At 40.8% G+C, this 25620-nt stretch overlaps 1 protein-coding gene across 1 annotated transcript; it reads left to right on the top strand.

Moving 5' to 3' along the window:
• The first annotated feature begins 4583 nt into the window (after positions 1-4583).
• Positions 4584-24637, top strand: LOC145449182 (exportin-2-like). Its single transcript, XM_080327654.1, has 22 exons — positions 4584-4762; positions 7776-7933; positions 9181-9307; positions 9368-9488; positions 9970-10111; positions 10382-10438; positions 10501-10593; positions 11367-11534; positions 12120-12221; positions 12284-12377; positions 12982-13091; positions 14168-14345; positions 14654-14852; positions 16355-16556; positions 18698-18872; positions 18933-19078; positions 20622-20752; positions 20907-21074; positions 22629-22775; positions 23041-23138; positions 23982-24109; positions 24264-24637. The coding sequence occupies exons 1-22, from the start codon at positions 4684-4686 to the stop codon at positions 24348-24350; spliced, it is 2910 nt and encodes a 969-aa protein (XP_080183780.1). The 5' UTR covers positions 4584-4683; the 3' UTR covers positions 24351-24637.
• The last annotated feature ends 983 nt before the right edge of the window (positions 24638-25620 follow it).

Genomic DNA, 25620 nt, shown 5'->3' with positions numbered 1-25620 from the left:
GAATAGTTCGAAAACGTTTTTCTCTTATTAATTACCGGGTATTTGCGTATCATGAATGAAACATGAATACTTGAATTGTTGTTAATTACGACGCTACGGTTGTCAAGGAGCACGGTTGAATTTATCATTATTCAATTAAATGTTCAACAGCAGCAATTGTAATTGTAATTGTAATGTAATTGAAGCATGCAAGGAGTAATTGTAATTGTAATTGTAATTTGATATTTTTAGGATGGAGTAATTGTAATTGTAATGTAATTGAAACATGCATGAAAGTAATTGTAATTGTAATTGTAATTGTAATTGAACTGAAATAATGTAATTAATCCAACTCTGATTCATACATTTCGGGATATTAGAGAGTCCATGTTATAAAAACTTGAAAAAGGAAGGATATTTAGCAAATCTTTCTTTCATGTTAATTGCATAGTGGATAATTCGATCTGTTCCACAATGAAACAATTTAGCATGCCACCGTTAATCATATGTATGCATATGTAATGGTTGTATGATAGTCATTCAACCGACAATGTGGCATATAATTTTCGAGGTAAATTGGTAATAATGCTGGAGTCGGAGTCGGGAGTCGGAGTCGGAGTCGGTACGTTTAAAGACCCGGGAGTCGGAGTCGGAGTCGGAGTCGGTACGTTCAAAGACTCAGGAGTCGGAGTCGGAGTCGGAGTCGGCATATTGAAAATGTGTGGAGTCGGAGTCGGAGCCGGAGTCGGTGGTAAAATTTACCGACTCCACAGCCCTGTTCTCTTCCCCGCGTCGCTGTTCTTACGGTGACAAAACAGCCCAGGGTTGCCAGACATCTTTCGAGAAAAAGGATCAAACAGCGCCGAAAAAGGGCCAAATTGTTCAATAACGTTGCAACATTACCCATAGTCAATCACCTGGATACAGTTTTATATTGCTGATACTGTTGTAGGACTCCAAATCCACTACCTACGACTACACTGGATCCAACTACAATAACTGCTATTATTTGAAGCATTTTCCAACTGAATATAAAATCGTAAAATAAAACTTTTTGTGCTATAATATGAGAGTGATTAAATTTTATGCATTTTTAATAAAAATTGAGAGAATATAGTTTCTTTACATTTGAAACTTATCCAACTTATATAATTAATTTTTTGTTTTTTCACCTAAAACCTCTCCGGGTATGTTGAAGTTTTTTTTATTTGAAATTTCTATCAATAATGAAGTACTATAAGTAGGGCTGGGCAAAATCGAGTACCTTATTGATTCGATTCTGAATCACGTATTACTCTTCGAGTCGAGTATTCGAGTATCACTAATTATGACATCACTGCAAAATGTACTATGTCAAAGCTCAAATAGGTACCCTTTATCCCACCACATAATGCCCGTTATCCGCCACATTAAAGATACTTTGGTATTTTTTAGATCACACCGATTTCATCGCATTTCTTGACAATGTTGTGGGATGATCATGACTTCGGAATTGTTAATTCCAGTAACGTTCATATAGCCTGGTACTATAGGCCTACGTCTCGTATGCTGCGACACGGCCAATCAAAGTTTCAAGGCTTCCTCAGTGGAAAATACTATCAAAACTATAATACTCGTTAGTAAATTGACTTTCAATTGCAAGGAGTGTATAATTTCAGTACTCGAAAAAATCTTCTTTTACTACTCGACTCGAATCATTAAAATTAATACTCGATTCAGATTCGAGTACTCGAATCATTTTGCCCAGCCCTAACTATAAGGGTCCTCGTCTTCAGACTTTTCTGCTACTTCCAGCCGTGTTCGATACTTTTTCGTCCACCAGTTCACAAACAATTCCAAATCTTCATCTTCTACAGTGTTACCACTCGAATCTTTGACATTGACATAAACATATTGTCAGCTCAATTTGCGAGATACATTTATTTGAAGAGCTAGTTTGATGGTATTTCTCAACACCTTCCAAAAGAGCAAAATATTGAAAATAAAGAGCCAAGGAGCCAAATTAATTTTTTGGGGTCAAATTTGAGGAATTTGGCCCCAAAAGGGCCAGGCAACCATGGATCAGCCCAGAAAAAGACTCGACGAAAGAACGCACTGAGTGGCGAGATAGCGCAGTGGTATAATCCGCGGCTGCAACACCAATGGGTACGGGTTCGAGGCCGACCGAGGTCGACTTCCGAATTTCGATACCTAAGTGTTGGAGGTTTACCTAGGCTCCTCCTCGCCACCTCATCCGCGTCAGCGGTGTCTTACAAAAAGCCTAGAGGTGGGCCGTGCTATAAGTCGGCAGTTACGGAAAATAAGAAGAATATCGGCCTGGTGTAAAATGACCATAGTAGTCGACAAACACCATGAATACCCAAAATGAAAAAAAAGAACGCACTGAAAGGAATAGAAAGAACCGCGATATAGATACTAACATCGAAAAAGAGAACTGTGACACCTGGCTCTAGGTCGACGCGGATGCCTGTTTAAGAAACCGCATCCTCCCTCCTATCAGTGTTGGGATCAAGTCACTACCTTCGAGTCACGAGTCATTGCACATTTTGACTCGACTCAATAAGTCAAGTCAATCGATTTTCGAAGGTGACTCGAGTCAAGTCCAAGTCAGTCGATTTTTGGAGGTGACTCGAGTCAAGTTGAGTCAAGTCACGAGTCAAGTCACAATTCAAGTCAAGTTACCTTTTCGGAGTATGAGGCAAGACTACATCATTGCAATTTGCTAGCTGTCTGAAATACAGATCGAGGGGTGATTCTGAACCGATGAACTAATATAGAGTCGAATATACACCCAAGAATGCGCTATACTGCTCACATATACGTAGAACTGTTAAATTACGTAAGTATATGCATAGCCTCAGTTTATAGTTACCAGCCAAAATAGAGAATAGAGAAATGAATTGATGAGATGCAATGCATAATTCATTTACATATTGATATGATATGATGGTTCAGGAACTATATTCGAATTCAATTTCAATAAAACAAGAGGTTCGGTTACGCGGTAAGAACAGAGAACAGAAATAGCTATATTGCTATTATGTTACTTTATCACTAGTTTACGACAAGATAAGCTGTAAGCTTCGAATACTTCGTTTGTGGTCAATTAATTTGTGAGAGACCATTGTAGGCTTAGTAAAACGCACGATCATTGAACGCTTAATCGCTCTCACGGGTTATACCAGCGTTTCGCGAACAATCCGAACATTCATCATCATCATTGGTTTATTAGCAATTTTATCAGTTCAATACACCACAAAAATGCGATACAATGAAAAGACAGGAAGATGTCGAAGCGACAAGGAGTAGTCTATGGAATCTGACACCCACCTTGGCCTAGGCGATGTAAAGAGGAGGCATGCACACTGAATGAAAGTAAAGAAGATAGTATAGAAAAAGAATGCGACAAGAAATAGGGCGGCATGTCACGGGAAGCGAGATCGATAGGTCAGTCGTGGTCCGGTAATCTTGAGGATGGACTGTATTTATTTAGTAGTAATTGCTTGTATTTCGACTTGAATGTGGACATGCTCGTCGACTGTCGAATGGCCGGCGGGATACTGTTCCACACATCAGGTCCGGCATATTTGATGGAGCGATGATCTTTTCGGTCGATCATATGATATTTGGACGACGTGGACGCGCGTGTGTTGTACTTGTGCGCTTTTGATTCAGAGGTAAAGAAGTCATTGAAATATTCGGGGCAACGACCGCAGTGAAACTGATACATAAACTTGGCGATTTCTAGTTTCCGCATATCTTCTATGTTTAGGACGCCGAATCTCTTCAGCAGCGACATTGGATGGGCAGCCAGGCCCCTTCGGGGCCCTAGCTATGATTCGGAGTACTTTATGCTGTAGTTTCTGCAGTGGCTTGAGTGCAGTTTTACTGGCAGCCCCCCAACAGAGGATGCCATAATGTAACTTCGATTGGATTAAGGATTTAAAGAGTATCAGAAGAACCCATGCTGGCATGAAGCGCCCAAGGCTGTAGAACAGGCCGCACTTCGGTGATAATATAACATAAGCAAGATACAGTGATTTTTATCGACACCGATTACTTGATGACTTGAAATTGACTCGCGAATTTTGCTCCGAGTCACGAGTCAATAAACATTTCTGATACGCCGAGTCAAGTCAAGTCGAGTCATTTTAGCACATGACTCGACTCAAGCCAAGTCATACGAAAAAGGTGACTCGAGTCATACCAACACTGCCTCCTATCTGTTCAATACATCGCATTGTACATTGTGTGTGTCTTGTTCAGATGAAAATATATTCTGACGATTATTATTAGATAGGATTCTAAATTTATACCTCAATACACCAAAGTGACTTGTTTGTGATTTGTTTGTTGTGCTTGTTTATATTCCCATGTTTTATTCGAACTTGGAATAGATTGGTTTCTGCACTGCATCCCTCTCCCTATTATGTGCACTGTACACTGTACAGTGTACCTGTACAGTGTTCATGTGTGATGCACTACGCATCATGACTGTTTTGTTTACATAGCTCAGTGGATTGTACACTGCGCTGCTCATCAATGGTGTCTAAACAAATCTGGCAACGTATTTTTACAAATAGACAACTCGCCTTGCGAATGTCTACCACTAGGTTTTTGTTATTTCGCGCTTCAGTTTAGCAGCGGTTCGTATTGTTTTTGTGTCAGGGTTTTGTATTTGTGGTGCCGTATTTTACGTAAATTATGAGCGAACAGGACCTTCAAGCGCTTTCAGGTTACCTGGAACAGACTCAAAATGCTAACGGGGAACAAAGAAGACAAGGTACATGTTCATGACATGATAAGCAATCCTGTAATCTGTATGTTAACTATGTACAAAACAGAAACCACAAGGTGTATACCGCTGTGATATATAGGTATAGTGGTCTTACTACTCTGTAGCTTGCAATCTATTCTTCATGTTTCTAATTGATATCCTCATGGTGCGATTGGCAGTCATGTGCACGATATAGCCAACTATTACTCACATCTCACGATGGATGACTATGTACAAAATGTGAGAAATTGTGTAAAAAATGAGAGCATAAGCAGCTTGAGCAGTTGTCGATGTGCGCCCTGTATGGGATCGGTGTCCTGTGCTCACTCTATTCTTTATTTTATTTTTTATTTTTTAATAAATTACTTTAACTTGGAGAATCATCGCAACTCACCACCCGTTATATTAGGCAAAATTTACCGAGATTCCAGTAGTGATGTGCGCAGTGGCTACCAGTATGGAATCGGTGTCCAAGGCACGCAGGATCACGCCGACTTGGTCGCCTGTTGCACGCGGTCACGCCGTCACGGGTCGTTGATTTCATTAAAAAAAAAAAAATGTGAAAAAAAGTCAATGTTCTCAGCCACCCCAAATGCTATATTCCTGTTAGTATGTGGTATATAATGTTTTGGCACTTCTTCGTTATTCCCCACACATCGAAAAAATGATCCCCATTACACCAATAAATGTTTCCCCATGAACATAAACAGAAAAATTTATAAACGTCAAAATGAATTGTTTTTCGCGTTGGGGTGGGATAGACGGATATTAGGGTTGAGGAGAGGGGAGATATTAGGGTTGGGGGAGAGGGGGATGTTGGGGTTAGGAGGGTTAGGGTTAGGTTAGGGTTATGATTAGGGTTAGGGGAGGTGGGATATTAGGGTTAGGGGAGGTGGAATATTAGGGTTAGGGGTTAGGGTTAGGATTAGGGGAGGTGGGATATTAGGGTTAGGTTAGGGTTATGATTAGGGTTAGGGGAGGTGGGATATCATGTCCCTAACCCTCTTCTCCAACCCTAATATCACCCCTCTCCCCAACCCTAACATCCCCCTCTCTCCAACCCTATATCCCGCCTCCCCTAACATCACCCTCTCCCTCAACCCTAATACTCACGTCCCCTAACCCTAATATCCCACCTCCCCTAACCCTAATCATAACCCTAACCTAACCCTAATATCCCACCTCCCCCAACCCTAATATCCCACCTCCCCCAACCCTAATATCCCACCTCCTCTAACCCTAATATCCCACCTCCCCTAACCCTAATCATAACACTAATATCCCACCTCCCCCAACCCTAATATCCCACCTCCCCTAACCCTAATATCCCACCTCCCCTAACCCTAATATCCCACCTCCCCTAACCCTCCTAACCCTAACATCCCCCTCTCCCCCAAACCTAATATCTCCCCTCTCCTCAACCCTAATATCCCCCTCACGTAACCCTAATATCCCCCTCTCCCCCAACCCTAATATCCGTCTATCCCACCCCAACGCGAAAAACAATTCATTTTGACGTCTATAAAATTTCACATGTTCATGGGAATCATTTATTGGTTTCATGGTGATCACTTCTGGATGTGTGGGAATAACGAAGAAGTGCCAATGTTTTGACCTAGTTCTCAAGCCAGGATCTGTGGATTGCTGTCTGTTGGTAAAGTACTTGCACCTTACCAGTTTCTAACCATTAGCATCTGGTCTCTTGTCACTGGCTTAACACAGTCATTTGAAGTCAGTAACCTTGCTTGTCACGCAGCAAAGTTGACTCTGTCACGCGAAAAAAGCTTCTATCACGCAGGATTTATTTCAAAAAAAGGACGGAGATTCCAATCAGGCGGCAGCGCACACCACACCATATCCAAAGCTTTGTCTACATTTAATGCAAATCCTAAATGTGTTCAATGTCGTCATCTCCAACTTTGTGTTCTAACTCGGTAATCATGTGGTGTGTGACCACTCCAGCATGGAATCAGTTTCTATGGCACTAATCTTTCATCAAATCTTTATTTTAGATTGTTTTGTAGTAAATGGCACTGGGCCAGAGTGGAATAGGTGCCAACATCATGCGCAACTTTCCGTAATTACTTTATTATTCTATGATGCAAGAAACGCTTCTGTCAAGTGCTACTTAATGTTGACAACAACCATTCCTTCTCGTCTGGGGATTGGATTAACCTGTTTCCATTAGAAAGGAAATTAGACCGACAAACACGCATTTGCACCCATGTGACAGATTTCCCACCATGTCAAATTGACAATTGTGGAAAAGTTACTTTGATTACACCTAGAGCTGGGCATTTGCTATGATTTCAGTTGGAGTATGAAAGCAGATTTAGAATTGAACCACTTTAAACTAATATTTATTTTGTGCTCACGCTCTACATGATTTCCAATCTTAAATATCTTGCAGTCTGCTGTTGTCACCGACCATTGCTTTCTGATTTCTCTGTTGTGGTGTACTATTTGATATTTAAATTGTGGCAATTGATTAGATATATCCAAGTGCTTCACATCAATTAGCATCATGGCACCATGTCTCTCCTGAGAGTCAAACTGGGTCATATTGTAGACTCGATATTGAGCCACTCATTCCATTTTACACTGTTACACTATTAGGACAAATAATTCAATTCTGCAGACAAGAACTAGGAACTGATTGATTGTCAACAGCCATTGTCTTCATGAGCTGCTTATTTATTAATTTTCAATATTGTTATTGGTCGTACAGAGGTCAGTAATTAAGCTCAAGTAGGCTTTGACCACTTGCACTACTTGCTAAAGGTAATATCTTTCTACTTCCACTACTTGGAGCACCTCTAACCTGATTTCCCACACAATGGCTTCTTCGCTATTAGCTTGAATTGTACATTGTACTATAGTCCTAATCTAGTTGTGAATTTGGTGTTGATATCACCAGTTTTGCCTATTATAACCTATGATTTGTATTAATCTGGATTATACTCCACTGCTCTCAACAGTTTGGTGCTAATCCATGAAACTAAATGTCTTTTTTTTTCAGCCGAGAAGTTCCTTGAAAGTGTGGAGAGGAATGAAGGCTACGCGATTATGTTATTGAAGCTCGTCGAGAGATCGATATCTGGGCAGCCCGAAAACTCAGTTGTATCTTTGGCGTCGGCGATCACGTTCAAGAACTTTGTGAAGAGAAATTGGAGAAGGGTATGTCAGCGTTGAACTGTAATAAACTTCTGGTACTTTTTCGAAGGACTTGAGCAGGCAAAGGCTTGGGATATGGGGCCGAGAGTTGAGACATTTACATCTCTAGAAAGTTGGAATCGCTAAAGCTTGGGCACCAAAGTTGCAAAATCCGTCCTTCAAACTCCTAGTAGCCCAGAAATATGTAACCTTTTTGATCTCGCGGCACTCTTTGAAAAGGCAAAATAGTTTGCGCGAACCTAGTGGAAAAATTGGGATGGTGATCACTAGGGCAAGTTTTTGTGGCCAGTCAGATCCGTGCAAAGTTGCACTTATTTTTCATAAAAGTTGCATTAAAAAGCTTCATTTATTTTTCACAAAAGTTACACTAAAAAGGTACATTTATGTACAAGTTCCTTGAAAATATTAAGGAATGAGAAACTCGAATTGTTCCGTATCCAAGGCACTGTAGCAAAACTCAGTGTTGGTGACTTAACAACATCAATAGCCAGAAAAAATTCGCCCAGAGGAAATATAATTTTCGGCGGTCTAGCCTGAATGTACGTCAAATCAAAAAGGACCTCAAATTTAAACGGCAGTGAAATAATCGAGCGATCTATTTACATATAGTACCAAATATTTCCAGTAAAAAGTTAGTTTCATGAAAAAGCGAAAAAAGTTGCATGAAGTTGCATGAAAAATCGAAAAAGATGCAAAAAGTTGCTTGAAAAAATGGAGAACAGTTGCAATATGAGATTCCTCCAAACAGCTTTATTCACCATACTACATGACTTCTGAGTATTTAGGAAGCTGCCTGAAGCTGTAAAAAAAGTTGTAAAAGTTGCAAAAACTTGTTCTAGTGATCAGCAAAAAATATATCAATAATCAGCCTATGCCATATCACTGTTCAGTGTTCAGCCCCAGATTCTAATGGAAAGGTCATCATCACTAGCAGCTAAGCCTCGGCATCACAGCCTAATTGCCGGTACAATGACCTTTCTTCCTATTCATCAGGTTCCCAAGTACACTGATATTTTGGATGGCCCTATGTTTGTTTTATGTTGACAGCAACCCTCTTTACCATATTTTCTTAAGGCACCCCTGATCAGTCCAATTGCCACCCTAGTTGAGGATCACAGCTAGAGAGAATGACAGCTAGAGACTGATTGTGCTTTTTATAAGAAAGACCTGAATGCCGATTTGTGTATTTGTGATTTCAATGTTTGAAATGCCATATTCCCTAGCCGTAACTAACTTCTTTGTATGTGCAGATACCAGACGAAACCGACAAGATATCCCTGAACGACCGTAACACAATCAAGCAACATGTTGTTGAACTCATGCTGCGAAGTCCGGAACTTTACCAAAAACAACTGAGCGAAGCAATCAGCATCATCGGTAACCAGCCCTTGAATTTTTCAATGTGATGACCTCATGGATTTGGTATGGCTTTTGTAGGCAGGGAAGATTTTCCGCACGAGTGGCCATCGTTGATGCAAGAAATGATTGTGAAATTCCAATCTGGGGATTTCCACGTGATCAACGGAGTTTTGCAAACGGCGCACTCTTTGTTCAAGAGGTGAGATAGGCGAAGATTGTGTGAAAAATATGCATGCGGATGTCACAATTATCGACATTGGTTACATTTGTGGTGAACTTGGGTGCAGAGGGGGTCAGTAACGAAGTACTTATACTTTTCAAAGTGCTCAGTTAGTTTCAAATGCCAACTTACGCTTGCTCAGAGTCAAACTGGCGCATATTGTAGACACGATATTGAGCCACTCATTCCATTTTACACTGTTACACTGTTACGATACATGCTTCCAGATTTTTTTTAGGTAAAACTGCTACTTTTTTCCCTTAGGATTTTGTAAAGCAGAAGCAGAAATCATGTTTTTTATTGTAACTTTGTTGCAAATCCCTGATCATGGTTGTCCCCGATATTTAACTGCTGTTATTTGCGAGTGAATGCTTCTATTTTGAGGCCGACAAAGATCTCGTAACGAAAATTTGTTTGATCAACTTTTTTAGCTAAACGTCAGATTTTGTAAACCTCGCAGATATCGACACGAATTTCGGTCAGATAAATTGTGGACCGAAATTAAACTGGTCTTGGACGCCGTCGCCGCACCAATCACGGAATTATTTTTGGAAACGGTAAAGCTCGCCGAAAAGCACAGCTCGGATAAAGCTGCTTTGAAGGTGTGTTTGATATTCCTTAAAAATAATAGACGCCGATATATATACATTCTCTATGTAGGCCTATTTGTAAATCCAGTTTGAGGGCTGTTGCTATATTATGTTTTCTGTGAAAATATATTCCCATCCCAATTCCTGTTAAAATGTGAGCCTGTCCAAGCTGTGGTTTTGTGGGTCAATGACAACTTTCAGATCACTTACGGGCTGTTCACACCATGTATACGCCTTGCTTGGATATACACTGCTGAGAAATGAATGTAAAAACTGTTGCAGGTCATTTTCAGCTCGCTGATATTCATTGCCAAGATATTTTACAGCCTCAACTACCAGGTGAATGACTTTGACGGTGTTACGCCAATTTTGTAGATATAAATAGTAATGTGCGTTTGTAGGATCTTCCGGAGTTCTTTGAAGACAACATGGAGAAATGGATGGAGAAATTCCATTCTTTGCTCACGATGGACAATAAGCTTCTTCACACTGACGTATGTGCTTGAGTTTTGGATGCTTTATGGTGTAGATTTCTTCTTCAATTTCTAATTTCCATCACTTGTTTACTAGTGGTAGCCACTGATGTGAAAATAGTAATTTGCATTTATTGCTAAATGAATTCTTTGATTAATGTAACTATACCTGCCGGGCGGCTGTACATAGCGCTCTTATTTGAAACTAGTTAGATTTGCCAATACTTAGGTTTAACTAGCACCTTCTTTGTAATCTACAAGCGTGGCCTACAATATTCAATAATGAACAATGAATATTGAATGCCCAGCTACAAGTAATGACGCTGATATTATATATTACATGTTTAGCTATGAAAAATATCTAATAACTAGAACTTGAACTAGAAATTTCTATTCAACTACAAGTAGATATAGGAAATTTTGAGATTGCCAGATACATCTTCGTGACTAACGCAAAAGGTCTAAGGACACCACAAATGGATGTAATGCTCGAAAATATATCCAGTTAACGTGATACTTTCTAATCTCATGCTGTCCTTACGACACTTTCACTTATAAAGGGGATGCAAACTTGTTCCAAAACATCTTTCTACTTTGTGAATCCAAAGTCGAAAAAGTAGGTAGTTTCGTAAACAAGCTGCCCAAGTAGAAGGAGGAGTATTCAAAAACATAACCATTTCATTATGTAGTGAAAGTAAGTCCAACTTGACCAACTTTGATCAGCCCTGTTACCAAGCGAAATACCATTACTGACGAAATGAAGTCTCATGATCACCTTTTTCAATTGAATGCAGGACGACGAGGAAGCCGGCTTGGTGGAGCTGTTGAAGTCGCAAATTTGCGACAACGTCGCGCTCTACGCGCAGAAGTATGACGAAGAATTTGCAAAGTTCCTGCCGCAGTTCGTGACCGCCATTTGGGAGCTGCTGGTGCAGACCGGAATGCAAATGAAGTATGACTTGGTGAGTGCGTCTTGGGCAGTGTAAAGAATATCATGCGTCGGGTAGAAAATGATATGTGTGAACTTTGAACGGTGATCGTTTTTAAGGCACTTCATTGATTCCGAATTTGTGCATTTGCCACCCGATGATTTCATTCATATCGTAATCTAATGTTTTTTGATTTGAAGAGATAACTTTGATGTACATGAAATTTTTCCCATCTGTAGATAAGCATCATTGTGCAGTTGGTATGCCAGCGACGATATGATGGCAATCTTTTCTTGATGCTGACTGCAATATAAATTATGCAGTATGTTAATTTCGCTACCGTATAGGTTGTTTATTCTGCTATGTATACTGTGGCTGTTGAATTTTCAAATTTTCATCTGTTCTACCTTCCTCTTTGGCATTTGTTACCGTATGTCAGTGCCTTTAATTGTAAATGAAACGAATTGATACATTTCGACATGCGGGTTACACCCTACATGTGTTTTCTGAACAATTGTTTTGAATTAAACGTTGACAACTTTGAACAGACGTTAATGTTACTAATTGTCATTGACTCTCACTTTGTATGCTTGTTATGGACTGTTCATGATTCTTCAGCTTACATCGAACGCCATCGGATTCTTGACCAGCGTGTCCGAAAAGCAACAGTACAAGTCTCTATTCGAAGCGGAAGGCGTGCTGGGCTCCATTTGCGAGAAGGTAATGTGCTCTGCGTGGGCCCGGTAGTGAATTATTTCCGAGTCTGTATTTTACGTTCGCAGATCGTCGTGCCTAACATGGAATTTCGAGAGGGTGATTCGGAGCAATTCGAAGATAACCCGGAAGAGTTTATACGGAGAGACCTCGAGGGCTCAGGTTGGTAACGTCTTTGTATTGTGTACTGTAAAGCGACCTCAAGACCACAGCGATAGATGAATGGAATGGTGCAACTCGTGAAAATCTTTAAGCTCCAGTTCGAGTATGATGACTTTCTAAGGAGGCCACAATCGTGTTTGGAGTACAGTCCCCTCTTGAATAAAAGTAGTAGTCTGAGAACATAACCAGTTAAGTAAGGCAAAACCTAGTTAAGTTATCTAACTAAGTACTTGGTCGCTGCTGGTACCAGATGCAAATCTGTAGTGTAGTGTAGCATAAAATGTAAATAAATAGCATTCACACCATTGTGTGCGTCTGTATTCCTCTTCATTTCCTTGTTAAATGAGTTGCGATCAGTCCTCACTCCTCATTCAAGAGAACTTGTATGTCGCTGCGACACGCCTTGCCGTCTGCTACACATTGCACGAGCATCAATGACTCATGATTGAGCAAATTCAGCAACTGAATAAATGCAGTGCTGTGGTTGCTATCACAATATCCATGATGTGAGTGAACGGTGGTGACGCTTGCAATATTGTCCGTTTGAAATTATTCCGGCGTTTGGTTTTGAAAACTCGGGCCTTGATATGTGCATACCTTTCAGACGTCCATACCCGACGGAGGGCCGCTTGCGATCTCGTGAAGGGCCTGACAAAGTTTTTCGAAGGGCCCGTCACGCAGATCTTCTCGCAGTACGTCGTCACCATGTTGGACGTGAGTATCCTCTGATGCAGCTGTACTGTACGTTACTGCTACCGGGTTGCCTGTGTTGGAAGATTGTGTTTCGGTACTGGCCTGCACATGCGATAATATTATTTCATTTGCCTTATTGCATTGTAATATAGGAAAAGTCTTGTCAATTCATGCTTTACTATTTACCTCCCACTATGTTTTTTTACTGAATATTATTTAAATGCCGTTCGAATGGCTCTTTGCACCTGTCTTTCTTTTTGCTCGAGTTCAAATCGTTGACGATGACACCGGCATCGCGACTTAGAGTTTTGTTAGTTGTGAAACTAAACTCAAGAACTTTATTAAAAAGTAGAAGCCCCTCATTACTAGGGCTGACATTTACTAGTCAACTTTGATCATTACAAATCAAATATGGTCGCTTCCGTTCGTTTAAAAGTGCTGATCAGGGTTGTAATGACTCGAGTCACGATGTTCTCATGACTCGACTTGACTCGAGTCATTTTCTCAAAATACGGAAATGACCTGACTCGAGTCAATCTGTGTATTGACTCGACGTGGACTCGAGTCATTGCGCATGACTCGAACCAAGTCAAATGACCCGAGACTCAGACTTCCAAGACAGACATTTCATTGTAATTTCAAGGAATAGTGAAGTAACCACCCTATTGGGATTTCGTCTATTGGTACTGGCACGTTAAAATGCGACCAGAAACTGCTAAAAGTGAGGAAAATAAGTATATTATAAATGCGAACCATTCGATATCACCAAACGGAGTTATAAAAAGTGGGTTTAGCAAGACTAACTAGAAACTAAGCAGTCAACACAATGACTTGGACTCGGACTCGAGTCATAATGCCATGACTCGGACTCGATCCTCTGCTTGATGACTTGGAATCGGACTTGACTCGGTGGTGAATTGAAAATGACTCGACTTGACTCGAGTCAAAACTATAAAAGTGAGATTGACTTGTGACTCGGAGCCTTGTGACTTGGTTACACAACCCTGGTGCTGATATACTTCTAACTTTCGCGAAGTCTATATCGTTGCCTGTGCTCAATTTTTCTCCTGGTGGCAACTCTGCTTTGCTTTTTCAAGATGTGCGCCAAGGACAGGACCAATCAGTGGAAGAGCAAGAACGCCGCAGTCTATCTCGTGACGTCTCTCGCGCAAAAAGGATCGACGACCAAACACGGCACCACAAAGGCTAGCGAACTAGTCAACCTGCAGGATTTTTTCGACAGCCACATCTTCACGGAGTTATCGGCGCCCGGCGGTGAGCCACACATCTAAACCTATGTCAAAATGAGGGCCGACGTTTCTAGCTGATAGCTGCTGAAGTCAAAGATTTTCAACGATAATGATTAATGATTATTGACAAAGTGCAAATATTAATATTTTTTGTGGCTTTGAATTGAGTCTCTTAGCGGTAACTAGATCTCAGCTACACATCCGAAATAGTTTCATATTTCCGGACCATGACTATTTAGTAGCGCTTAGTGATTATTGTGAGGGAAATAGTAACAAAAGAAGACCGATCCATCTTGTTTTGATAACACTTTCGATATTTCCGCTCTTTTCCAGTGAACGAATACCCCGTGCTGCGTGCGGACGCTCTGAAGTACGTTGTAACTTTCCGTCAGCAACTGGGCAAGGAACGGCTTCTACGTTGCCTGCCTTTGCTGGTGCAGCATCTGCCTGCCACCAGCGTCGTGGTGCACTCCTACGCCGCACACGCGATCGAAAGGTTCTTAATGATCAAGGCAGCGGGGAACGTGCCGATGTACGTATTTGATGCAGCTTGGTGAATTCCAGTACCAGCGTCATAAGAGTTTTGGTTGGGGGATTAAATATTTTATGTGAATGTACGTACGTTAGGGCTGTTCAAAAATAACTTTTTTTTCCCGATTCAAGCCGGTCACCTCTTAAATCGTCAGGTTGTAGTAGAAAACCTTGCTCACCAAATTTCACTCGTTTCCAACCAGTCAAGGCCTCCGCAGATCCAATTAAAATTTTTAATTTATTATCGAAAATTGAAAAAAAAAATTTCCAAATTTTTCTGCCAACCCCATAAAATTGTTGAGCTGTCTTCAAAGACGTTGCAAAACAAATTTGAGTCAATTCCGACCAGTAGAAGCGGAGTTATGTGAGTTTTTCGATGAAAATCCTCGGATAATCCTTGATCGGTGGATAATCCGCGATTTATCACCGAAAAACTCACATAACTCCGCCTCTACTGGTCGGAATAAACTCAAATTTGTTTTGCAACGTCTTTGAAGACAGCTCAACAATTTTATGGGGTTGGCAGAAAAATTTGGAAATTTTTTTTTTCAATTTTCGATAATAAATTAAAAATTTTAATTGGATCTGCGGAGGCCTTGACTGGTTGGAAACGACTGAAATTTGGTGAGCAAGGTTTTCTACTGCAACCTGATGATTTAAGAGGTGACCGGCTTGAATCGGGAAAAAAAAGTTATTTTTGAACAGCCCTAACGTACGTACATGAACATTAGGGGGTCTTCAAAAATGACTTTTTTTCTCAAATCATACTTGCTACTTGATAAAATTGTTAGATTACTTAATTTAAGCCTACACACCAAATTTGGTTCAATTCCCACCAGTAGCCGCATTGCTACAGGAGAAGAAAGTTTCTATTTATTATATAAAAATAAATAACAAGAAATTTTCTGTTCACCCCATGAAAGTGTTTTGGATTATGAATAAAATAATATTTACGGTGACAAATTCTTTAATTATTTATTATAGTTGGGCCCAATGTAAATACTATTTTATTCAAATCCAAATTTTTCGACGGCAGTAACTCTGCTTCCACTGGTTGGAATTGAACCAAAGTTGGTGAGCATCGTTTCTATACACAACCTAACAGTTTCATGGGGTGAACAGAAAAATATTTTGTTATTTATTTTTATGTAATAAATAGAAACTTTCTTCTCCTGTATCAATGCGGCTACTGGTTGGAATTGAACCAAATTTGGTGTGTAGGCTTAAATTAGGTAACCTAACAATTTTATCAAGTAGCCAGTACGATTTGAGAAAAAAGTCATTTTTGAAGACCCCTAATGCACCTGTACTATCCAAAATCTACTTCTTGCCTCAATTGGTGCCAAATGCCGGAAATGATTAAGCAATTTTAGTTCCCTTTTTACAACTGTCACTGTTGAACAGATTTCGATGCGCAAATAGACTTTTGACCTTCGTTTATCCTGTGTTGGTCCTGAATTATGTGCTGTGCGATTTGTTTTGACCAATCGTACTTTGCTGTAGGATTTCTAAGAAAGACATTGAGCCGATCCTCGAGAGCGCCCTGACGGGGCTGTTTCAAGTGCTGCGCGCGCCCGGTTCGCTCGAGAACGAATACGTGATGAAGGCGGTGATGCGCGTGTTCTCTCTCAGCAACGAACTGCTCTTCCCGTACATGACGACTATCGTAAACGAGCTATGTCAGAAACTGGCGGAAGCCAGCAAGGTAGGACGGAATTCAATCTGAAGTGTATCTCGGGGAAAATTATTTTAGCAGCCATATGTTGCTTTTTTGAACCGGTTGTGTAAATGTTTTCTTACAGCTTAGGGCAGTGGTTCTCAACCTTTTTGGCTTCGCTGACCTCTTTGTGAGCGTCACTGACCCTCCCGGACCCCCTCAAGTTTTAGTTCCAATTTAGCTCAATTATGGTGCGACTTTCATCTGTCTTGTGCAAATATGAACTGTACGCTTGTTATAAACAGCAACAAAATGACTTCTCTTGGAAATGACATCATACTATTTATGCAGAAATTGGGTTGACTTTTATTGTATCAAAGCTAATTTTGCAGCTGTATTTCTCGAACTACGTGGCCTTGTCCTGTCCTTCCATACCGTAAGCTGGCTCGTTTTTGCCGGAAATAAGACATGCCTCTAATTTCGAAAATTTGATAAGTAACAAGACGGTCAATAGGTGAAAATACATATAACCATTAAGGTCATCCCAATTTTCTAGTCGCTTGAAATTTGCGAATTCTTTGGAATCTTATGTTCACGTCGCAACCCAAATCTAGTTTCATCAAAACTCTCAAGTCCAAATACGATCGAAAACCTTAAAATCCGTTTTTTTTCTTCAGACAGGCATGACTTATTTTCAAATATTAAAAGGGTATATTTCACTGAAATAGTGATCCGGGATATGATCGTTAGATCATCAGGTCAGCTGGTCACGTTGTACAATCACATATGGGCCTGTATGTTATCAATGCAAATATATGTTGTAAAAAGTATAATGCAATAAAATGTTTAACAATATAAGTGAATGTAACATGCATGCATACTAGGGTTGTCCAAAATTTGAAAAATCTTAAAAATACCCCGTTTCAGAAGGGATCCATCATCAGTGAATACAAATATAAAGCTTGACCATGACACTACGCTTTGTGTGATCTTATTGGACCCAAGTTGTAATACATAGTTGAAGTTTTAAATGCTCTAGGGATCGACTGAATCAACCGGCTATGGCAGTTATACTTACAGCAAATTGAATTCACATGTAAGTGTGTTCAAATTCCTTAATGATGCTGCAGAAAAGAGGTGTAAAGTAAGTACAGACTATGCTGGATATGATATTCATACTATGCTGGATACTATGCAGCATGGTCTGTGCTTTTCTTTACACCTCTTTTCTGCGTGATCAATAAGGACTTTGACATACCACATCCAGCATAGCCTGTGCGAGTGTGCGTTATCATTAGGGACTTTGGCAACACTTAAGTGAATTGAATTTACTGTAAGCATCTCATGAGTGCCAAGCATAACCCGCTGATTCGGCCGATCCCTATAGCATTCAAAACGTCACCTGTGTATTACAGCTTGATCCTAATAAGATCACACAAAGCACGGTATCGTGTCATTGTTAAGCTTTATATTTGTATTCACTGATGATGGATACCTTCTGAAACTGGGAATTCGTACACCACTTGCATAAGCGCCTTTGCTTTCCCTCGATGAAAACACAGCATGGAGGCTACAGACGTTTCCTTCCAATAAAGCAGTCATGCTGTAAACGTTTTTGTGAAGCAGCTGTTGTTTGTTTATCATGTATTTCGTACCTCAACATGTCCTGAATTAATCTTAAATCACCATCTGCCAACCTACCAACAAGGCGCTTTCAGAGTGTCCGCCGGTAACAGACTCCTTGAACACCTAATCAACAAGCTGCTGCTGTCGTGATCATTGAAGCATAGCCGATTAGCCAATCAAGAGCCGTAGTTATTTGATTACTAGTCTTGTCGCCGTTCTGTAGTCGGTGGCACGCCCATTCTTGGGCAGCTACTTTCAAACGCTTTGCCCGAAATCTTAACGGCTTTCCCATGAGCTTCTTTCAGGCTCATTGTTGTTTTTTTATCAATAATCTATTGAATGAGACACAATCACGGGGTATTTTTAAGATTTTCCAAATTTTGGACAACCCTAATGCATACATATATACTGTACTGCTGTCGATCTAACTGCATGAAATAAGTTACTATACACAGCAAAAGGAGCAAATTTATAACCGAAATCCACTAAAAGCCATTAGAACTCGTTTCCTATGGTGGAGCGTCACAGCTACTGTGGCCTTAACAAACTCGCACTTTGTTCAGAATCCCAGCAAGCCGCACTTCAACCACTATCTCTTCGAGTCGCTATCGCTCTGCATCAAAATCGCGTGTCAGCACGACAAGTCCGCTGTCGGCAGCTTCGAGCAAGCCCTCTTCGACATGTTCACGGGTATTTTGCAGCGCGACGTCACCGAGTTTATCCCGTACGTCTTTCAAAGTGAGTGATGCCAATATCCAGTTCTTCTCGGCGATACTGACTTGTAGTTTTCTGTCGCAGTCATGTCCATGCTGCTGGAGATTCGTGACCCGCCCATTCCGGAGACGTACATGGCGCTATTTCCGCACCTGCTCACGCCACTTTTGTGGGACCGGCCGGGGAATATCCCGCCGTTGGTGCGGTTGCTGCAAGCTTACGTCGAAAAGGTCGGTGGTCGCTTGTGGGATTTGCATCGCCCGGCATGATTGACAGTGAATTTAGCACTTTGTGGCCCCAAACTCTAACGTAACCACTAGACCTGAATACATTAATAGTTAATACATACATGCATTCAGGCGTGCGATACTAGCTGTGTCGGGTAGGACTTTTGAATATTCGTGTAACGCCCTTGAAGGTTTTTATCTTCATCATATGATCCCACTCCAGAAGGTTGTACGTACACTGCTGTGTATTCTCCGTCATAAAACATTCCAAATTTCCTAAGCCGCTCTAAATTTGGTATTTCATTGCTCTATTTAATGGGCAGGCCTTCAAGTTCTTACGTTTTGCAATTGAGGATAAGATTACTATACATATTTGGCCGTGAATGGGCACTGTGGACAGAGCAGAGGTTGTGAACCGCTTGTTATAGTTCAAACCGTTAGGGAATGTATTGTTAATACACTACCGCTATAACCAAACATGACCAAATTCATTCCACTGATCTCGTCAATGTCATTCTGAAACTCGGGCTTTCGCTACAAATTCCATATCCTTATCACTAGGGCGATATTTTTACTTGTCAAAAAAAGTCAGAATTTTGTCGAAATTGTAGCGTTAGGTCAAAAAATTGTCAAAATTGTTTACAAAGTCAAAAAAAAAATTGCAACCTGCATTTCGTTTGCACCGTAGATGCTTGAACTGTCGGTGAACTTATCATTAGACATTCTAGATCTTGTAGCCTACTTTATAGGCCTACCGTTGTAGACGGCCCAATGTCTGCTAATTGTGAATCACAAACGGTCAAATAAAACAAATAGGCTGACACAGTGGTATGCTCGATTTACCACAATATCCCAACTGAAGCAAGACTGCGTGGGAATTGCATGGTTCTTATATCACGAAGCGCATGATGAAAAATTGTGATGTAGAGAACATTGTCAGAATGAAGCAACACGGTGTGTCACCAGCAGTACATCTTTAGTGTTGCCAGCCAACAACTGCTGCTGTTGAACATTCTTTCTCCGTTCTTAGCAGGCGACTAGTAAGGACAGACACTTTCTACCCGAGAACGTAGGAAAGTATCTTTCGTTGTACTTCAACAAATTTTAATTATTTCTGTCATAATGCGTGATTAACTTCTGGAATTCTTCATAGGTCCAGATTTCATCAAAATAATTGTTTTTCCATGTAAAAATTCGTCTGTTTTCAAATCGAAATGTCGACATACAGTTCCAACCAGAAATGAAGATATGTAGTAGGCTACAATTTTAACATCATGTGTGAAAATACCGCAAAGTACCGTAATTTACATGCATGAGGGCAAAATTTTGTCAAAATAAATTTTATTACGGAACCTTGAAAAATGTCAAAATAAAGTTTATAAGGTAAAAAAAGTCATCATTTTCATTTTTTTAGGTCAAAATCTTCCATTTTTAGGTAAAAAAATCGCCCTGCTTATCACACACTCTGACATAGTCCTGCCGTATCCGACTATTTATAGCCTACTATCCATTACTTCGTGTATCAACCAAGTGCTGTCGATTCCAGGGGCCAGACGCCGTCGTGGCTTCCGGTAAGATTCCGCAGCTCTTGGGAGTATTCCAGAAGCTCATCGCGTCAAAAAGCAACGACCATCAAGGCTTCTACCTCCTCAGCAGCATGTACGAGAATATCAAACCGTGAGTCGCCATCTAAATCCGACCCTAATTTGTTTTAGCAAACGAATGTCCCGTGATCATCTCTGCTGCTCCCGCACATATGCAATTTAGAGTTATATCGAGTTCCGTGCCGATAATACTTACTGGTCTCTTTGACTCTGGAAATTTTACGCAGTGATCAGCTCGAACAGTACACGAAACAGATATTCTCACTTCTGTTCCAACGCTTGCAACGCGGCAAAACTACGAAATTTGTGCGTGGCCTCATCGTGTTCTTCTGTCTCTTCATCGTAAAGTTGTCGGCGGAGTCGTTCTTCAAAGTCATCGATTCGATCCAGGCAAAGTAAGCAACGTTTTGGTATTACTTCAGCAGAAAATATTTCCTTGATACGTTAGATTGAAATTTCGTCGTTTCGCGTATTTGAAGAGATCCTTGTAGGTACAGGACTTTACTATAAGATTGAATCGTAAACACAGTTTTGTTTGTTTAAGTTCGAAATTTACGTTGATTCCATTAGCACAAAACAGATTTCCGTTGCATCAAGCCTGGTGTTCTGTTTTCCGGTCTGCTACTTTGGGTAGGCCGTCACAAGTCTTTCCATATGTATGTGGCAGTGTTGGGATGACTCGAGTCATGACTTGACTCGAGTCAGACTCGAGTCAACTTTTTCGTATGACTTGACTTGACTCGAGTCACTTTGCAAAAATGACTTGACTTGACTTGACTCGGCGCTTCAAATATCGTCGCAGTGGAATCAAAGTGACTTATGTCCAGTTTTCAAATTTTCAAGGTCCATTTTTAAAACTTGAAAAAAGTCAAGTTTTTGAAAATTTTTAAATTTCTTGCTGCCATATCTTGGCCATGATTATGCCTGTTTCATTAATTCAAAGTCAATCAGGGCCAATATATGGATGAAAGAAGATGAAAATTTTACCAAAAGTCAATTTTCTCAAAATGTATAAAATGGACATAAGTCACTTTGATTCCACTGCGACGATATGTGGATTGACTCGTGACTCGGAGCAAAATTTACGAGTCAATTTCGAGTCATCAAGTAAATGGTATCGATTAAATCACTGAATTTTGTGAATGTTAGTATTATGCGCGATACGCCTGCTGTGTCACTTGCGAGAGTAACCAGTGATTTACTAATTGTACGTTTCACTGATCCTCTATTGTTACACCACAAATAAATTGACCACAAACGTTATGATCACAGCTTAGGTTGTTGGTAGGAGTAGCAGTAGATTAACCTCATAACAACGTATCTCTGTTTCTTAGACGGCCCAGTGCTTAAATTCCACGGTGATCGCCTTTACCGACCCTCTTGTATGATTTGAATCCAGCGAATATAGTTTGTGCGTTTATTTTCTCACGGATGAGTATAGTGTATAATACCATATCTATTTGTTAAACTTCTCGAGGCTTCGACCCGATTGGCTGCTAATAACAGACTGTTGCATGTTGCTATACATAGTAACTCATGTCTTTTATTTGCAGTTCTACGTGTGCGTGAGCGATACAACGCCTTCTTGCGGGCATATTTAACTTTATATTAGTTAGTTGATTCGAGATAAATGGCCAATTATTCTATCTTTCACACAGCTAGCAAAATGTAATGATTTTGAATCCTCACTGATACTTCGAAAATTCAATTTGACTTGAATTATGACTTGACTCGTGACTCGACTTGACTTGACTTGACTTGACTCGAGTCACCTCCAAAAATCGAGTGACTTGACTTGACTCGAGTCACCTTCGAAAATCGATTGACTTGACTTGACTCGAGTCAAAATCTGCAATGACTCGAGATGACTCGTGACTCGAAGGTAGTGACTTGATCCCAACACTGGTATGTGGTGGTCGTGGTATACTGATCGTTAACGTTTTTTGTAGCATGTTCGGAATGGTCCTGGAAAAGCTCTTTGTCGCCGACTTACAGAAAGTGTCTGGTACGACGGAGCAGAAAATCTGTTCAGTGGGCGTCGCGAAGCTGCTCTCCGAATGTTCCGCCTTCCAGAATGAAAACCACGCCCACCTTTGGTGAGTTCGTTATCCGTTTCGACGCTTGACAGTGAATTACGCAATTGGTGAATTAGCGTTAGAATTGTAATAATGAATTTGAAAGTGTTTCACTGAATATACAAGTGTGAATTGTGATATGCTTGGTGTTGGCATGTATGTATATATCAATTTTTTGGGGTTAGGTTAGGGTTTAGATTAGCGGCCTTCCAAGTGAAAAATTCATTGGTAACTGCCGCGACAGCGCATTACTGCCTTGCTTGAAACCGCCGTCTTTCGCCTTCAGGCCGCGCCTTCTGGAAGCTGCAATCGGTCTTTTCGAACTGCCGGAAGACGACAGCGTGCCAGACGACGAGCATTTTGTAGAGATTGAAGAGACGCCCGGTTTGTGTTGATAATATTTTTTCAATTGCGCGAAGTGCATGCCTGGGGGTATTCGATTTGGAATTTAGCATTAGTGGCTGGATCGCGCGGATCGGACCGCTCAACAAACAACTGTTCAGCGGTGGTCAAAGTAGCCGCCGTCACTGCTCGAGTAGAAGTAGAAATGACTCCGTAATTTTCTGCAATTATGACAAATTCGTTCAGAAAAGTGATGCAGACTTATCCCCAACTACTCTATCTATCCTTTACTAAATTCTAACATCTATAAGTTTGCCTAAGAATCCTTTGAGTACAAATGAGAAGCAGTCTGAAAATAAAACCACGCAACCGAGTGTCGCAAGTATGCAATATCTCCTTGTGTGCTCCGAAAAGTTGAAGTACTTCGGAACTAAGCTCAAGCACTTTACTGATCACCTCTGTAAACTTAGGATTTGTCTTAATCAATGTTTTCAGAAACCAAACATGCGTGGTTTTGACTTGTAGTAACTCTGCCCACCGATGTTGTAAATAGAACATGTTTTATTTATTGACTTTGTATCAGATTTTATATTTGTTATTTCTGCCCCTGCTTTCACGTACCTAGAACTAGTGGAAATCTTTTAAATTTACTATGCCGTAAATTACCATTGACTTTCTGGGCCCAAAGGTGCAGCACGAATTACAGTGATATTTGACTATATTTTTGTTCTCGTTCACTTTGTTCTGTTTGTTGTAGCAAGAGATTTTTTCGATTTGTGCAATGGTTCGCCACAACTGGAATTGGTTTTGGGTCAACGCTCAACATGAATGCTCCCTTCCCTGTTATATTTGAATTCATTCACTGAAGCCGTATCGTTTCTGCAGGATACCAGACCGCGTATTCCCAGCTGGCGTTTGCCAGTAAAAAATCAAGTGACCCGGTAAAAGTCGACAATCCTAAAGTGTTCTTGGCGCAGTCGTTAGCAAACTTTGCAAAGAATTGCCCGGGAAAGGTAAGCCATGTTAGCAATAGCCTGTACTGAAGTGCCTGTCGGACTGGTGATTCTGATGCAAGATGAACAAATTTCATATTTTCAAATCTGAACTTTCTTTCACGTTAGCGCTCTGTATCTAAATTGTCAATTCGTGATTGCCGTTTCGTCCAAGGTTCCGAACATGGTGAACTACATAAACCCGCAAGCCAAGACCTTCCTCGATCAATATCTCGCGGCCGCTAACATCCAACTTTCGTGATGTCACGCCACGTAATCCGTCTGATTACTTACTGATCCCGCACTGCCTGCTGGTCACATCGAACTAGGAAATTTACGGCTGCGACATCTCATGCATTTGCCGCTGTTCGGTTGTAATTATCATGGCGTTGGACGGAACGATGCTGTGCCTGACCCGGTCTCAGCGCAACTGATCAAGATACCGTTTCGCGATCCTACTATTTCACTTTACTATCGCTAGGGTATGTCATGCGATGTGGAGATTTTTGTATTGTTGCCTATTCTTGGAATAAAATTTGGCGGTGCAAAGTCGTGTGTGCAATGTGGCTTAGCTGGATTGAGTATGTGTATGGCGTAGTGTTCGCGATTGGATACGCCCCGTTCGAATGGTGTCACGTACCGAAGCTTCTAAACAGTCGAGTTCAAAAAAATATAGATCACGTAATAGAGCTGTGGATTCTGCACATCGCTGGATTTTCTGCATACCAGAAAGGTAAATCGTGTGAGGTAGGTGATCGATTTAACCCGTCGAGCGCAGGATATTATCATGGTTTCTACAAATGCGTTCAAGGTAAGGTGGAAGTTTTCAATGCCTTAGTTTTAGTTCAGCTTGTTCGTAATTTTATCGCTTCGAAAACACGACAAGATTGCCACGCAGTGAGAAGATGGAAGGTGTCGATGCGATTTGGAAATCGGAAAGGTCAATATGGGATATTCCGTACCATAGGGGCAGTGGTTCTCAACCTGTGGGGGAGCGAGCAGTTGACAAAGTATGTATGAATTCTGACTAAACATGATGTTTCACAACCATTCTGAGAAGCCGATTGTTGAAGATGAAACTTATTTCGTATTCAAGAAAGCTGTTGTTAATAGCTGTCGATCGAGCTGCACTGCCTAGCTATGACAGACTTAGATGCAGAGATTGCCCGGTTTCGCCCTCAATTAGGTTACCCTAAATCAACACAATTTCATTCAATTCCAAAACTGATCAAATTTAGTATGGCAGTACAGAACGACGCCGTGCTCTCTCTAGTCACTACCAGCATTAGGATTAGTCTCGGTGCAACCTACCTTGAAATAAATTGATGTCATGTTCAATGTTTTTTGCTATTTTCAAACAAGTTTGGGGAAATTTGTCAGAAATGTTGAAAACTCAACAACTGGAATGCGGATTCAAACTTTGCATAAGACATACCGTCATATGTATACTATTAGATCAGGGATGGCAACCTGCGGCCGTAGAAAGGAATTTGTGCGGCCGTCGACACCTAATTCAATTAGTAGCCTATGTG

The sequence above is a fragment of the Botryllus schlosseri genome, chromosome 10, assembly GCF_051294905.1.
Source record: "Botryllus schlosseri isolate E-star chromosome 10, Bs_hap1, whole genome shotgun sequence".
NCBI lineage: Eukaryota > Metazoa > Chordata > Ascidiacea > Stolidobranchia > Styelidae > Botryllus > Botryllus schlosseri.
Note: the sequence above shows the minus strand (reverse complement) of the source record. Positions and strands in the feature narration are given on the sequence as shown.